Below are 14,801 nucleotides of genomic sequence, written 5' to 3'. Positions count from 1 at the left end.
GCTTTATATACAGTTCCAAGCGTAAAATGATTTTTTGGTCATTCGATGTGAAAATGATCACTGATCATCCACAACAAACAACCAGATCGGTTTTTATCCTCCTGGACTTCTAAAAGCAAAAACTCCTGTGATACGGAGTACGTCGTTACCTTCGTTTTTCTTCAAACTTGGTGTAACTCCGTGTGAAAGACATAGAGTCAAAGGAAAAGAACAATACTGAGAAATAAGTGGGCCATGAAGAATTATGCTTAAAATCCTAAGTAAACTGAGATGCATATGCTCACCACAGCGATGTGATTACAGAAACTATAAAGAATCTGGCTGAAGGAGCTGCAAAGGACTTGGCTTTCCATGAACTTAATGAGACCAAAACTAAAGTCCTTCCCTAGGAGATAAGCTGAAATCGTAGCACAGTTTGAATAAAAGTATACCTTTCCAAGGTTACTGCAGAACAATTATGGCTGGGATCCCTTACACTTGTAGAGAAAGCTCTAGTTTAAATTGACTTCCGTTGCGCTATGATGCCTCCCAGCCTGCACTTTCAGGCGCTGTGTTGGGTAATGTGTTTATAGGCTGGTCTCATTTTTCTTTTTGGAATAGGAGATGGGTAACTTACTGCTACTTGGAGGCAACTTCAGGAAACAGGATTTTCAAGGTGGGAGATTTAAAAATGTGATTATTGGGAATAATAACTCCAGAGACAAAGATTTAATGGGATTACTTCCAATTTATTCAGCCCATTGCCAGGTTACTGAAGTTCTAGTTTTAGACCTGTGCGTTCAGAGTCCACACTGTTCCCTGATGTATTGTATATTTAGGTTCTTACTACCAGATAGACGCGTTAGGTTTGCCTCCAACTCTCAATAGGGGCCTCACCTCTCAGAACAGTTATCGTGGCCAGATCCTTGACAGCTGTACTCCTTGCTTACTTCCCACTACTATTTCTTTAAAATTAAGATATGGAGGGCCGCCTGGGTGGCTCAGTCAGTTGAGTGTCTGCCTTAGGCTCAGGTCATGATCCCAGAGTCCTGGGATCGAGTCCCACATCGGGCTCCTTGTTCAGCGGGGAGCCTACTTCTCCCTCTGCCTGCCGCTCCCCCAGCTTGTGTGCACTCTCTCTCCTCTCTCTGACAAATAAATAAATTTTAAAAATCTTAAAAAATTAAATTAAATTAAGATATGGAAAAATACATTACTAAAAGGAAGAAACCCCATCTCTAACAGCATTACAGTGTTTTTCAGTTCAGAGTCTTATTTTGTATGCATCATTTGATTTAATTTTCTCCAAAGCCTTGGGAAATGTGAGTTATTATGATCTTACTACTGTTGTTGATAAATAGCAGCTACTATTTATTTAGCACTAACTCTACATCAGGAGCTGTGCTAAATACCTTGCAGTTGGTCCAAACAATACCCTTAGGAAGCTAGAATGAATATTGTGCCCATTTTACAGATACTGAAATCATGCCTTAAGTGACATGCCCAGTTTACGCAGCTAGCACATAAGCGGAATTGGAATTCAAGCATTACTTGATCTGCTTTCACCATAGAGCCTGAGCTCTGGATCTCTGTGGGCACGTTGTCATGCTCTTTTTCAGGTGGAAGGCCTCGTGATGCTAAAAGTTTAAATAAGTTGCCTTAGGTTATGCAGTTAGTTCCTAATGCCTTCCAACCGCAACCCCAAACATTTTCCATTGCACCCTGCTGTCCCCAGAGCCCCGCCTCCCAACCCAAAGGAGAACCAGTATTTTTGAGAAAGCCCACTCTGACCTATGCCAGGTTCACAAGGATGGGTGAGTGGGGGAAGGGTACAGACTTCAGCCCCTACTCATCTTCCTTTCTCAAGCACCTTTGTGCAGAACACCATATCCAGAGTTCTACCAGGCAGTCCTCACTGAAACTAACAGCTTGGCATTCTGAAATGATGGTAAGGGAAATATTCAAAAGAATTTTATTATAACTATGTGCTCTTAGGAGCTGTAAGGAAGTAAAATTTGTACTCTGCTGATTACATTTCTAATAACGCTCACATTTTCCCTTCACTGCCAACAAAAATGTTTAACGAGATATAATCTGACAGCACCCGTGTTAAAACTCCCCTGAAGCCAAAATGTGTCACTAGTCAAAATGACCCCCATCTTCGCAGGCCCTTGAAGAAGAGTTGAGGATCATTTATGAAGTGGGTTTTAACCCCAGGGTGATACATTGTGCTGCTGTTATTGAGCTCAGGGATCATTTTTTTTATTCATTTGAACTTACTACCATATCCTTTTTCAAAATCGATTACTTTTAATTATATAGCTACCCTGGGCATAAAGCTAATGTCCTATAACTTGGATATGCTTTCCACCGAAATACTGACAGAGTCATAGATTTAATGTGCACCTGACCATAATAAGCAAAAAAAAAAAAAAAAGACAAAAAAAGAATGAGTATATAATGAGGACACTGATCACCACAAAAGAGTCAGTGTATGTGTGTGTGCGTGCATGCATGTGTGTGTTTAATATGTCTGTGGATGGGGATGTTGTGGTTTGAGAGGCTCAGGGGTGTTAAGCGGGAAAGAAGTCTCATCAAACTTGACAATTTTCATGACAACACACAGATGATGGATTTGAAAAAGCTTGGTCTAGAGAGTGGTTCTCAAACTTGATTAGATAGCAGAATCACCTGGGGAACTACTCAAGCATGCGAAGGCCCAAGTCTTGTCCTTACTTTAATGAAGTTGGGCTTCTGTATTCTGTACTGTCTCTTCACTTGACTCTGATGCACACCTATTATGAGAACAGCAGGTCTGTGGGCACAGATTCCCAAACTTGGCTGCACACTGGAATCACTGGATTCTCACATGTAGAGATTCTTCTTTTGAGATGAAGTGCAGCTTGGGCATGGGGAGGGTCAAAAGATCCCCAGGTAGTTCCCATATCAGCAAAGTTTGAGAACTCCCACATCTAAGGCCTTGCTACCCAATGTGTGCAGGGTTCAAAAGCCAGCAGCAGCAATAACATCTGAAAGCCTGTTAGAAATGCAGAGTCTCAGGTCTCACCTACAAATACTGACTCAGTAGCCTCCATTTACCAAGGTGCCCAGATGATTGTTTATGCACATGACCTTTTGAGACATACCAGGCTAGGGAGTCAGGCGGGGCTGGGTTTTTAGCCATTTGTTACTAGCAAGGTGACTGGGAAACCTCTCCGAGCCCCAGTCTCCTTGCCTGTAAAATGGGCATAATGATAACCCTGTCAACATTGCAGGCTTGCTGGAGAGATTTTTTTTATTAATGTATTTTTTAAAGATTTTATTTATTTATCTATCAGAGAAGGAGACAGAGCACAATCAGGGAGAGCGGCAGGCAGAGGGAGAAGCAGGCTCCCCACTAAGCAAGGAGCCTGATGCGGGGCTCGATCCCAGGACCCCGGGATCATGACCCGAGCCGAAGGCAGACGCCTAACCAACTGAGCCACCCAGGCATCCCAAGGAGAGATTCTTGAAATGCACTAGTGGACTCAGCTTAATTTCTGGAACGGGGAAATGGACTCAGGAAACAAAGTCCGAGGTGCTGTGAACTTTCTTAGCAATGGGGGACAGAAGGCAAATGAAGCAAAACACTGTCCGCACTGCCATCACAGACCTATTCCTCTTCTTGTATTCGTGTGAAGGTTCTTTGTAGGTGTGCATGCGAGATGATTTTCATTAATTCAAAAGAATAAATGCTTCCCAGATGCAAGAGTTGTCTTCTAAAAAAATAAATAAATAAATTATAGGAAAGCAGTCCTTAACCATAGTGTCCTTGAAGCTCCCTTGAGCACCCTGCATTTTGGCTCATTTTGTGACCAACAAAACCGTATGGGGCCACCTACTCATACTGTGTTATCTTTACTTTTCCCTTTTCGATGGTCATCTGTTATTTCCCTCCTCCTTGGCCAAGAGCTAGTTTCTTTATAGGAACTCCTCTATAGGCTTCCTTTTATTTTTCTCTTCAAGCCACTCACTTCTGTAATTATCTACTGTTTTCTTAATTTCTCTAGCTTTTATCCCACAAAATATGTTCTCATTGTTCCCGTTCTGCTCCCTGAGCTAAGACACAGAACCAGCTTGTTCGGTAAAGTTTATATCTGATTGAAAGGGAATGACAGTACTGTCTTTGTAGCATGATCGTTTTCATATTAAGATGGAAGTAGAAATGTCTAATGGGGTACCACAGAAGAAATACCCTCAACTAATCTTTCTAAGCAGGACGACAGTGAGTAATGATTACAGTTAATTAAGTTAGGCAACCTCCATTTCCATTCACTTAGCAGCACTGCTAATTATATACTCATTCTACGAGGTTTCTTTAGTTCTTCTGTAATTTGCATGCGGTACTCTTTGTAGGCAAGGGGATACGGTACGATTAATGAACTTTTCCCCACCAACATCTCCTGTTCTCTCCAGATGAAATTTCCACATCTGGAAATTGAGAGTAGAAAAAAAGGAGCAAGGAAAAAATAATCACTCACATTGTAACTTACTTCCGTCATAGCACATGGTTGTAATTGCGGAATATTTTCTAGGGAAGAAAACAGTAGCATTTAATTTCTTTTGAGGCCCTGGGAAATGGTGGCTTTAAGGACAGAACCTGGCTATTGAAAATAAAAGTGGCAGTGACAATGACCCCTTTATACCATAGGCTTTTGTTCACTTTAAATAAACACGTATTGAGTGCTTACTGTTTGCCGGACCTTGAGTCCGGCCCTGAATCTACAGGGTGGAATAGAAGCAGCCCTGACTATTTTTCCGGTTCTCTTTACGTGGACTTCAAACATTTTAACAACTTCCTCTTTAAAGAAAACTGAGAGAAATGCAGCTTTTCTTGGGTATATTGTTAATGAAGCACTTGAAGAAAATTAGTTTATGTGCTTTGATCAGATGGGGATTGACGTACTTAAGAGTTTTATTTTTAATCTGAAAATCCACTTCAATCTTATGCTCTGGGTAAACAGTCATTACACAAGGCTGGCACAATTCTGTACTTGCAAGGAACAGAATTCAAGGTGGAACTTCAAATATAATCTCAAGTAAGTTATTCATATTATTCCTTTTATTTAAAAACTCAGGGTTTACATGGTTGGATTTTTGCTTCAATCTTCAGTAATCTCCATTTGCTTTAGGAATTAACTTCTGCATCATGCCTTGGGTTTGGTGTCAGTCTGTTTCAGATCTGAGAATTGATTTTTAAAAGTAGGTCTAGAGGAAGGTATTTGGACGTCAAGCGCTTTCCTTGTGATATTTCCTAGGAAGTTCAAATGTGTTTCGAGCACCACTGGACATTGCTGGCCTTGCTCTCTCCCCTCCTAGCGTCTCACCGGTGCACAACTTTATAGGTCCAGGCTCTTCTTTCTGCGCCCTCCTTTCTGCTCTCTTTCATAACATGTTTGCATAAATGAGCACGCTGTCGAGTTCACATGAAGGCTAGACAGAAATACAGGTGTCCTCATAATAATCAGCTCCTTGCATTCCGTTCTCTGGTTTCTGCTTCAGTCTGGGAGAAAGCCTATATAAAGCAGCCGGCACACTTATTACCACAGAAAGTGAGGTTACTGATTAGAAGGGGACGTAATCAGGTAGATTGAGCCTGTGAGGGAAGAAACCATTGCTGTGACAGGGGAGTGTTGGCAAAACGCTCCCTGTGAATCGGTAAAGATCACCTCCCTTTGCAGGGCAACCGGAGCGGAAGAAACAGGTGCAAAAAGACTGTGCGTTTGTCTGCGTTTGTGAAGCTGGGCAGAGATTATGTACCTGCTTTATCTGTGCTTGGCTATGACTCTACCTCCAGGTTTCTCAGACCCCATAGAATGTGTAAGAGAAAAGTACCAACAGGGAAATCAGCAAAAAGCTTTCCTATGAAGGTGTAGCCTGCCACCGCAGAATTTGAAATGTCTGAGGTCTCATCTGGTGAGTAAAATGTGCAGATAAATGCCACAGCCATTCAGAAGAAGGATAAATGCCACAAGCCGTCCGAAGCAGGCTTCCCCAGAGGTGACTCCTGTGGTCAGTTTGCAGCCTCTAGGGTAAATTTGGATCCCTCCTCTTCCATATGGCTTTCTCTAAAAGTTAAATGGGGACTTTTGTTGGGAGAAAGGGAGGGGAAGGGGTTTGACATCAGCGATCTATATGATAATGCAAAGCACTGAAATCACAAGGAGCCCAGATTCTACTTTTTGGGCTATGGCGTTTATGAACCTGGTCTTTAGGAATCTTAAGTTATTTCTGATATGAAGTGACAAGAAAAAAAATTTAATGACCCAGACCTTAATAAACAATAATATTTCTCCTTCAAATTCAGTTTCTCGGGACCTAGACTAAATCCATGAGTGCAATAGAAAACTAATGTGACGAATTTACATGTCTTAGCAATAGAAACATCTCTGTGATATATATATATATATATATATATATATATATATATATATATAGTTTCAAGAAATATTTTTGTCAAAGAAAAGGAAAATAATACGGATTGTTGTGAAGAGTGATTTAGACATGATCAGATATGCACAGCTTATTAGGACATAAACTGGGCTGCCAGTGGTAAACAATGATTCCAGGCTGCCTAATTGCCTGAAATATTTAAGAACGATTTTAAAGGTTCAACAATTACTGCTAAATGCTAGCAGTAAAGTAAAGTAAAAAGGAGTTATGATTAGTCATGTTACCTGTGGGTTGTTTTTTGTTTTTTTTTTAATTTTAAGAGATCCTAAAATTCTAAATCAGGAAAGATTTGTTATCAGTATGTACAAACTGTATATTAAAAGTACATTAATTCCTAAATTAGGGCAATTTTGTTAAAATTCCTATCTCTTCCGACAAGTTTTTCTGTCATCAGGAAGGAAGATGTCTAGTTTGGGGGGCAAGGCAGAGCTAAAAGAGTAGGATGAAAAAAGCCTTTTTAAAATTATGAATATATATTAAAGAGTCCAAAGTTAAAAAGTATATTTTGATCCCACGCCGTCCCGTAATTTGATTTGTAAGAGAAGCTACCCACTGTTGCCAGACTTCTCTCTCATTTGCTCTGAACTACGTGGTTGCCATTTATCACTTAAAGGTTGCCTTTTAGTAATCTCTTTCTAAAGATTTTTTTTTATTATTTTTCTGTTTGTGTTTTATTCATCGGACAGATTGTCCTGGAAGTACAGAGGCCAGTTAATGGTTTATGAATTCAAGCTGAGCCGAATATAGCTAAGCTCTGTCTTGCTTGACATTTCATCAAAAGCTGTGTTGATTTGCAATGTTTACCGACCTATTTATTGAACCCTCACAGCTTGAACTATGCCACCAAGCTTGCTGACATTGCTGAGATTATCTTTAAATGCATGTACAAACTAAGGAGGAAATAGAGAAACAGAAAAATAAGTTAAAAACAATCCTTGACCTATTTAGTAAATTATGCTTACATAGTCCTTGATTTATTTATTTGTTTCCTTCAAAACCCCGTGACATAATTTTTCTCCTTTGATCTTCAGAAAAGCTCTGGAAGAAGGTAGTGGCTCTCCCTGCCTTGGGAGGGCCTCAGAATCCCCTGGCGAGCTGTTAAAATACAGCTTGCTGGGCCCCACCTCGAGTTTCCGATCCGGTTCTCCTGTGGGGGGGCCCAAGAATTTGCATTTCTAAAAGGGTTCTCTCCAGGAGCTGCTAATGCTGCTGGTGTGGGGGCCACGCTTTGAGAAGCACTGCCAACATGAGAAGATTCTCATTTATCAATCAGACTCGCCAGGATTCAAGTAGAATAAGACTCTGGCTCCTGAGGATTTATCTAGTTGGAGGACATTCTAGGTAGAGGGAATAGACTCATGGGAAATTGGAAGAATGATGAGTCACCAAGGATGGCTAGGTTATCTCACTTGGGTGGGAGATAAAAGGGTAAAGAAAAGGTTCGGCTCTCTGAAAGTTTCTATTTTTGATAAAAGGACAAAAGACTTAGGAACTTAGACAATGCATTGCATACAATAGGAGCTCAAGAAATAGTCAACAGGTTGAGATTTACGTGTCAGGTAAATGGCGGGGATTCAATAAACGTCTTGTTGAATGAATGGGGGGAAAAACAGAGCTTGGCTGATATTCATTATTAGAAACAGAACACTTATTTTCTTTCCCTTCATCTGGTTACCTGGGTACTCTTTACACACTGCTTAGAGAAGTTGCCCACTGCACAAGAAAATAAACACACTGCCCACACAAAATTGAGGCATTTGTTCCATTAAAGATTAACACATTAAAATATCAAATACCTATTTGGGAAATTATTGTTCCACAGAAATTAGCAATAACATTGCTAAAGTAAACAGTTGGTCAGCAGTTCTCAAATATGTAATGTAAAGAATCCATTTTTAATTACTCTTTTGATTCTTATTCCCCGAGCTACCTCCCTCAGTAAAGATTCAGTCTGTGATACTTTTAACAAAATGAAAACATGATCCATGTCTTTTAAGCACTTGAGTCCACACTGTACATCAAGTCTCCCCCTTTGGGTCCGTAAAAATCGAAGGTTTCTCCAACTCGCTTTTCTGAAACCACAGTTTGCAAACTTAAACCCTGAGAAGACTGGGTTTTTACTTAATTATAATGCCTAAGAAAAAATTAAAACACATCTTTTAAGATGCTAATAACTGAATTGAAGCGTTCAAAAAATTGTCGTCTTTCCTGTTTTTTTTTTTTTTTTTTTAAGTTACATGCTCATTCGTTATGGTCCATTTCATTCAGTAAAATTTAAGCTTTAATATGTTCTAATGGGGTACAACATTTAGATTCAATGTATAATATGGATAATTGACTTTTACTGAAATTTAGATGTTGGTGACTTAGAGTTGGGAGTATGAGGCCTTTAAGGAAGTAGAGATGTTTATTACACTCATCCTCGCAATTTTGTTGATGAAGTGCATCAAGAAGGTAGATACTGTCATTTATTTCAGTTTTATAGGGTGTTCTTTTTGTCTAGTCTTACCTAGCACATGCTACCTATATAGGCTTCAGAAATCATCAGAGCTATGATGGCATTTTCATGCAATTTTAATTCTGATACTACTCCAAGTTGATGAAAGAGGGTGATGCTTAAAAGGCAATGTGCCATATTTCTAATGTTCAAATAATATAGCAAGAGATTTATTGTGGCCTGGCTCACTTATCAGTTTATTACTTTTCACTTCCCCATTCATGATTAAAGCAGCTGATGATTACTAAAATAGATAATATTTATGGTGATAAATTATGGTTTTATTATGAAAATAAAGCCATCTTTAATGGCAATTTGGAATATAAATTTTCAAAAAAAAAAAACAAAAAAAACCACTAACACTCTACCAGGGCTCTCATATCCCTTGGCTTTCATCATTGAATCCTTAGCACTTAATCCTGTCTGGAATGTAACAAGCGTTCAATAAACTAGCTCTACAAATGAATCCTACAGGCAAACTTGCCCAGGGAAAGAAAGAAGGGGGTATTTTTATTTCAATTTTTAATGCCGTTTATTTTGGCAAATGAATAATATCTGTGACATTTTATTCTGATAGCTATTAGATCATTAACCGAATGTGAGAACAAAAGGCATTTGGGGGTTTTTTGTTTGTTTTTCTTATTAATACTAGATTTCTTTGACAAACTCATTTGAGTCTTTTGGGATATGATCATCTGTTCACCTTTTCGGTTTCCAGATTCCTCATGGTCAAGCCAAAATCATATCTCTTCAGACAGACACACACACAGACACACACACACAGACACACACACACACACACACAGACACACACACACACACACACAGACACACACACACACACGGTGCATTTTATTATAGCCAGCACTTGAAATGGAAATGGGGGGAAGGGAAAACCTGAAATAGATGGGTTTTTTTTTTTCCCAGCCAGGCAAAACTGAAGCCCCTCTGTTTTAGGAAAGGTGTTGGTAATATAGTTAAGGGAAGGTAAGAAAGAGGAATGAAAGCGTGGAGGGAGGTTCCCACCTGTGTGTACTTTCTTAGGCCACTTTGAAGGTGCCAAAAGCAGAAAAATGGTTCTGCTTCACTTTACTCCATGTTCAAGACTCAAGCCAAGATTGAGCATGGACCTAGAGAAAAGTTCCTTGAAACTCAAGTCTCTTAAAAATACAATATGTCAAAGGGGTTTTTCTTTTCTTTTCTTTTCTTTTTTTTTTTTTTTGAAAGTTAAGAGATTCTCAAAAAAAGAGACTTTTTGGAAAGTTAAGAGAATAATGAGTAAGGGGTGCTGACATTCTCACAAATTTATCAGGAAATCTAGATGAATCTCTCTCCAATAAAAATGAACAACAGTGGTGTCTGACAAAGCCCTTTGGAAGAAGAGCAAGGAGGAAAAACCTTGCCATATAATTGAAGATAATGAAATGATTCATCATGGCTAGTTGCAGTAGATTATTTGACTTAAAGGTTTTTGATACAAATAAGTTCACTGTGAATTAAGTTAAAAATATATATTACTGATGCCCCTTGCTGTAGAGAGTATCATTTATGCAACAGATTATGTTATTTAACCACCTTTGGAATCATAATTGTTAATCATAAACTAAACCAAATTAAAAATAAAGTATACCACATGTGAAGCCATTCCAATGAATAAAACAGTTTCTGTGTGAACTAGCCTGCTGTTCAAATAAACTATAGTTATGCTTCAGATACTGTTTACCAAAATACTGACAGACTCCTGCAAGCACAGTTTTTAAACACTTACCTTGGAGGTTTCCAGGACCCTCAAAATATTTCTATAGGTTTAAAAAACAACCACAAAACAACAATACAAACAATACCTCTACTCAAAGCTGTATATAGCACAAATAAAAATATTCTGTAGGGAGGATTTGGAACATAAATAGCTTTTGTGCTTCAGATATTTCCAATTAGCCCATTCTTAAAAGTCTGCAATTTTTTTCAACTGAGTCTTGAATAGAGATTATAAAGCTCAACAGATACTGGCTTAGATTTGTACGTTTGTGAACCAGTAGGAGGAAGGACATATTGACAGAAGGCAATGGGATATCAAGGTATTAGAATGGATGTTCATACTATTGAGCAACCTAAAAATATATAAAACACTATAAAAATATATAAAGCACAATATACATTTTATAGGCCGAGCAAAAGTTTGCAAATAGTATCCCCCAAATTAACTGAAGAATTTGGGGGTTTAGTTTTCAAATCTTCAATTAAGGGGGTTGGATTAGATGACTTAATATGTCCCTTATGTAGCTCATAACAATAATTCCTTTAAGGAGTGCTTCAGTAGAGGAGAGAAATAAACAAGGTCTTAACGGTGGGGGGGGGTGGGGATGGGTGCAGCGGGCATAGAGGGTGCTAGAACTGCACGCTCCATGTTTCTTTTCCCACCCAAGTTCATTGTAGTTCCTGGCTCACCATCTCCAGAGTTCCTGTCTCTTGCTTTATTGCTCTGCCCGAGAACTTACTCTGGCACCATGGGAGCTTGCTCTGCTGCAAATAGGAGTGAGCCAGAAATATGGGGAAAGGGGAGTGATATCACTAGGAGCAAACTTTAACTACTAGGGGATGGGAGTCCTTGGAAAGTGCCCCAGCCTCCTCTTCCTCTGGCAGGATGGCTCTGAGGCATGGTCCACACTGCACACTGCTTCTCAGAGGGTCACCAAAGGGATCGAACCCCTGACTCCCATTACTGATGTGCTCATTAATAGATCCTTTCTCGCCTCCTCTCCCTTCCTAAATCTCACTTTCTTCCCCCCCTCCAACATGTACTTTCTGAAATCAGAATGAAAAACTCACTGCACCCTTAAGTCCTCACCTTGGTGTCAGTCTGGGGAGAATCCAAATTAACACAGAGCGTTGGAGATCGATTATTTCACATGCTTAAAAATCAGGGCAAGGGCAGTGGAGATGATAGAAGGAGGGAGCACAAGGGAGCTCCCACCAGATGACTGTGCTGTGTTTAGTAGCTAAAGAACAGTCATCCATCAAGATGGAACAGGAGGTGAAGAAGAAGGAAACAGTTTGTGAACCTGAAAAGCAGTGGAAAGGTTTAGAAGAGCTGCTCTAGGTAACGTGCCAGATTGTCACGATGCATGAATAAAAGACGCATGGAACAGCAGAGAAAGTAGATGATGTCATCCATATCTTTCGATTTTATCTTATTCTAAGTTACTGCTAAACATGGCAGTACACCTCCCGCCACCTTGTCTCTGCCACTTGTGCTTTTGACCCCTTCTGCTCCATTCGCCATAATGCATCCGTAATGATCTTTTAAAAATGTAAACCAGGTTGTGTTCCTATCTGGTTTAAAAGCATTATTGTTCTCAGAGATCCATGTCTTTCCTCCTCCTCCTCCTCTGGGTTCTTGCTGCACTTTGGCCACACTGACCTGTCATTTCTGCTATTGTGTCTGCCTACAGTGCTTTCCTCACTCAACCTCTAGCAGCTTTGATTATCACTGTATATACAGTAACAAGCATCTTGCCAGGCACATCGTCTTAGCTTAATCTACATTTTTGCTGCATGCATTAATGAGAAGAGAAGAGTCAGGGTTGGTTGATGGTGGGTAAATAGTAATTTCCTGTGGTGCAATCTCTACATTGTTTGATGTTTCACTAGCAAAGAGGACACATTTGGAGAAAGAAGACACTGGTTATAACTCAGTACTCCGGACCGTGTGGAAGCAGATACGTGTGGTCTGAGGTGTTGTTCTTTGTATGGAACACGGAAGTGGTGGGTTGGAGCCCAGGCTAGGCTAGACATCACACAGTGTGGATGGTGTGACATGGGCGTGAGTGAAGCTCATATTAAAGATGACGAGGAGTTCCTCGGTGAGGGGTTTAGAGTTAGTGTCAGATACAGAAGTTGTAGTTGGTAGTAGTAGTTTTAGTGGGAAGCCCTTTCAAATTGGTAAAGGGGCATATTGTGGTGGAGAAAGAGACTGACAAATGGAGTAAAAGTTAGTGTCGAAATGTGATGTGACACAAGGACAAACAGTCAAGTTGTCTTGGTGTTAATATAATACCCATGATGCAAGAGCGGCTATGCTGAGTGGCTCAGCAGACTGAACTGCCGAGGACTTCTGAGGGCAGCGTATCAGGTGATCACATGCCAAAAATATTTCATTCCGGAGACTTTAGTTTTCTCATTAATTTTATCACTAATTCATTCATTTTCAAAATGTATTTCATGTCAGGTTGACTTTAAAGCTTATATGCAGATGCAGGTTTCTCTTCCTAGCACTGAGTAAGGCAGTTGGTCCTATTCTGTGCTTAAGAGTAAGGCAAGCTTATGTTGGCTCTGCAAGCAGGATTATTAAATAACCAATTACTATTCAGGCCATGTTACATTCCTTAAAATTACTCAAGCAAGAGTCTTGAACTTGTCCAACCCGAACACATCTGATATCCTCAGCCAAGTAGGGGATGTAAATTAGGGAGCTTCAGGCTTTACTAGTGTGGAATCGGGCATACTTTTTTCCCTTAGGACTCCATGACTAATGACCTGAATTGTCTAAATTTCCAGAGTAGTCAGGTCTTCAGTGGTAAGCTTGTTTCATCATTTCTGCCTCTGTTTTGTCCCACAATATGAGGGTACAAAGGATAATTTACATGCAAATTTAAGCAAGTTGAGATAATCCTTTAATGGATTTTTTTCTCCATTTTCTATTAAGGTATGATTCCAGACATTCTAGACGTGTTTTCGTGATAAAAGTTTCAGATTCTCAACAACGTGAGGAATTATAGAAGTGGGTATTGGTTTTGTAATCAGGACATATGAGAGCAGTCCCAACTCCCATGCTTATTGTATGCCTTTAAGTCAGTCATTCATCTTAGGGGGTCTCGGTCTTTGCATCCAAAAAAGGGTCGATCTTCAATGTTCTCACCACACACACACACACACACACACACACACACAATGGTACCTACATGAGGTGATGGAAGTGTTAACTAACCTTACTGTTTTAATCATTTCATAATACATACATGTATTGAATCATTATGTTAGTTATCTTAAACTTACACAGTGTTATACGTCAATGACATCTCAACAAAATGGGGAAAAAAAATACAAATGAAAAACTGACATAATAATGATCTTTTCCTGACTATTTTCACTAATTCCAGGGATCAAATAAAATTAAGTGCAAAAAAGTAAAATATGATAATAAAGATGAGTTACTTTTAATAACAGTGTTTTTAATAACTATGTCACAAAAATTCATCCAAGGCCTTTAGCGGATTGGCTCAGTATCTCTCAAGTCTAGTAGAATTTCTTTTAAGTCAAGAGCAATATGAATCCTCTCATTCTGACTGTGTGCTCTTAACGGTTTTAGATGTGTTTTCTTTATATTCTCAGCATGAAATATTCTGTCTCTTGCATAGGCCAGTTCCCTCACTCTGATCCTGGTAGGCTCCTTCTCCCTTTCTGGAGTCTTCTCTACTCCTTTTGGTTCTAAAGTGTTACCATCTTCAAAAATCCATTCTAGTATTGTAGCTACTTAACTGCTTCAAACCTCACTTCATTCTGTGAACTTTTGTTCCACATTTTTACCCAGTTCTCAACTTAATTACTTGCTAATGATTTCCTGTGGATTTTCTTTGTTTCGGTAACTATTTTATAAAATTCTTGAGAGCAGGTGCAATGTTTTATATTCTCCATGTTGTTTATAAATTTTAATTTTGTTTATAATTTTTTAAACATTGTATGACTAATACTGTGTTCAGAGAAATGTTTCCTTTGGCAACCATATATTTATCATATTTATCTGTAGTTTAGGCACAGTCCACAGAAGGAATAT

The 14,801-nt window shown here is 39.3% G+C and overlaps 1 protein-coding gene across 13 annotated transcripts in view; it reads left to right on the top strand.

The window, feature by feature from the left end:
• DMD (dystrophin) overlaps nucleotides 1-14,801 on the top strand; it is a 2,446,616-nt gene that overhangs the window by 483,287 nt on the left and 1,948,528 nt on the right. Inside the window, exon 1 of one of the 13 annotated variants that reach the window (XM_032426639.1) lies at nucleotides 5,083-5,934. The exons of the other annotated variants lie outside the window; for them this stretch is intronic. Coding sequence (XP_032282530.1) covers nucleotides 5,916-5,934 — 19 coding nt within the window. The 5' untranslated portion in view covers nucleotides 5,083-5,915. Of the gene's footprint in view, nucleotides 1-5,082; nucleotides 5,935-14,801 lie in introns of those variants that run through there. 13 annotated transcript variants of the gene reach the window in all.

Source organism: Phoca vitulina, unplaced genomic scaffold (assembly GCF_004348235.1).
Source record: "Phoca vitulina isolate PV1807 unplaced genomic scaffold, GSC_HSeal_1.0 scaffold35, whole genome shotgun sequence".
NCBI classification, from domain to species: domain Eukaryota; kingdom Metazoa; phylum Chordata; class Mammalia; order Carnivora; family Phocidae; genus Phoca; species Phoca vitulina.
Note: the sequence above shows the minus strand (reverse complement) of the source record. Positions and strands in the feature narration are given on the sequence as shown.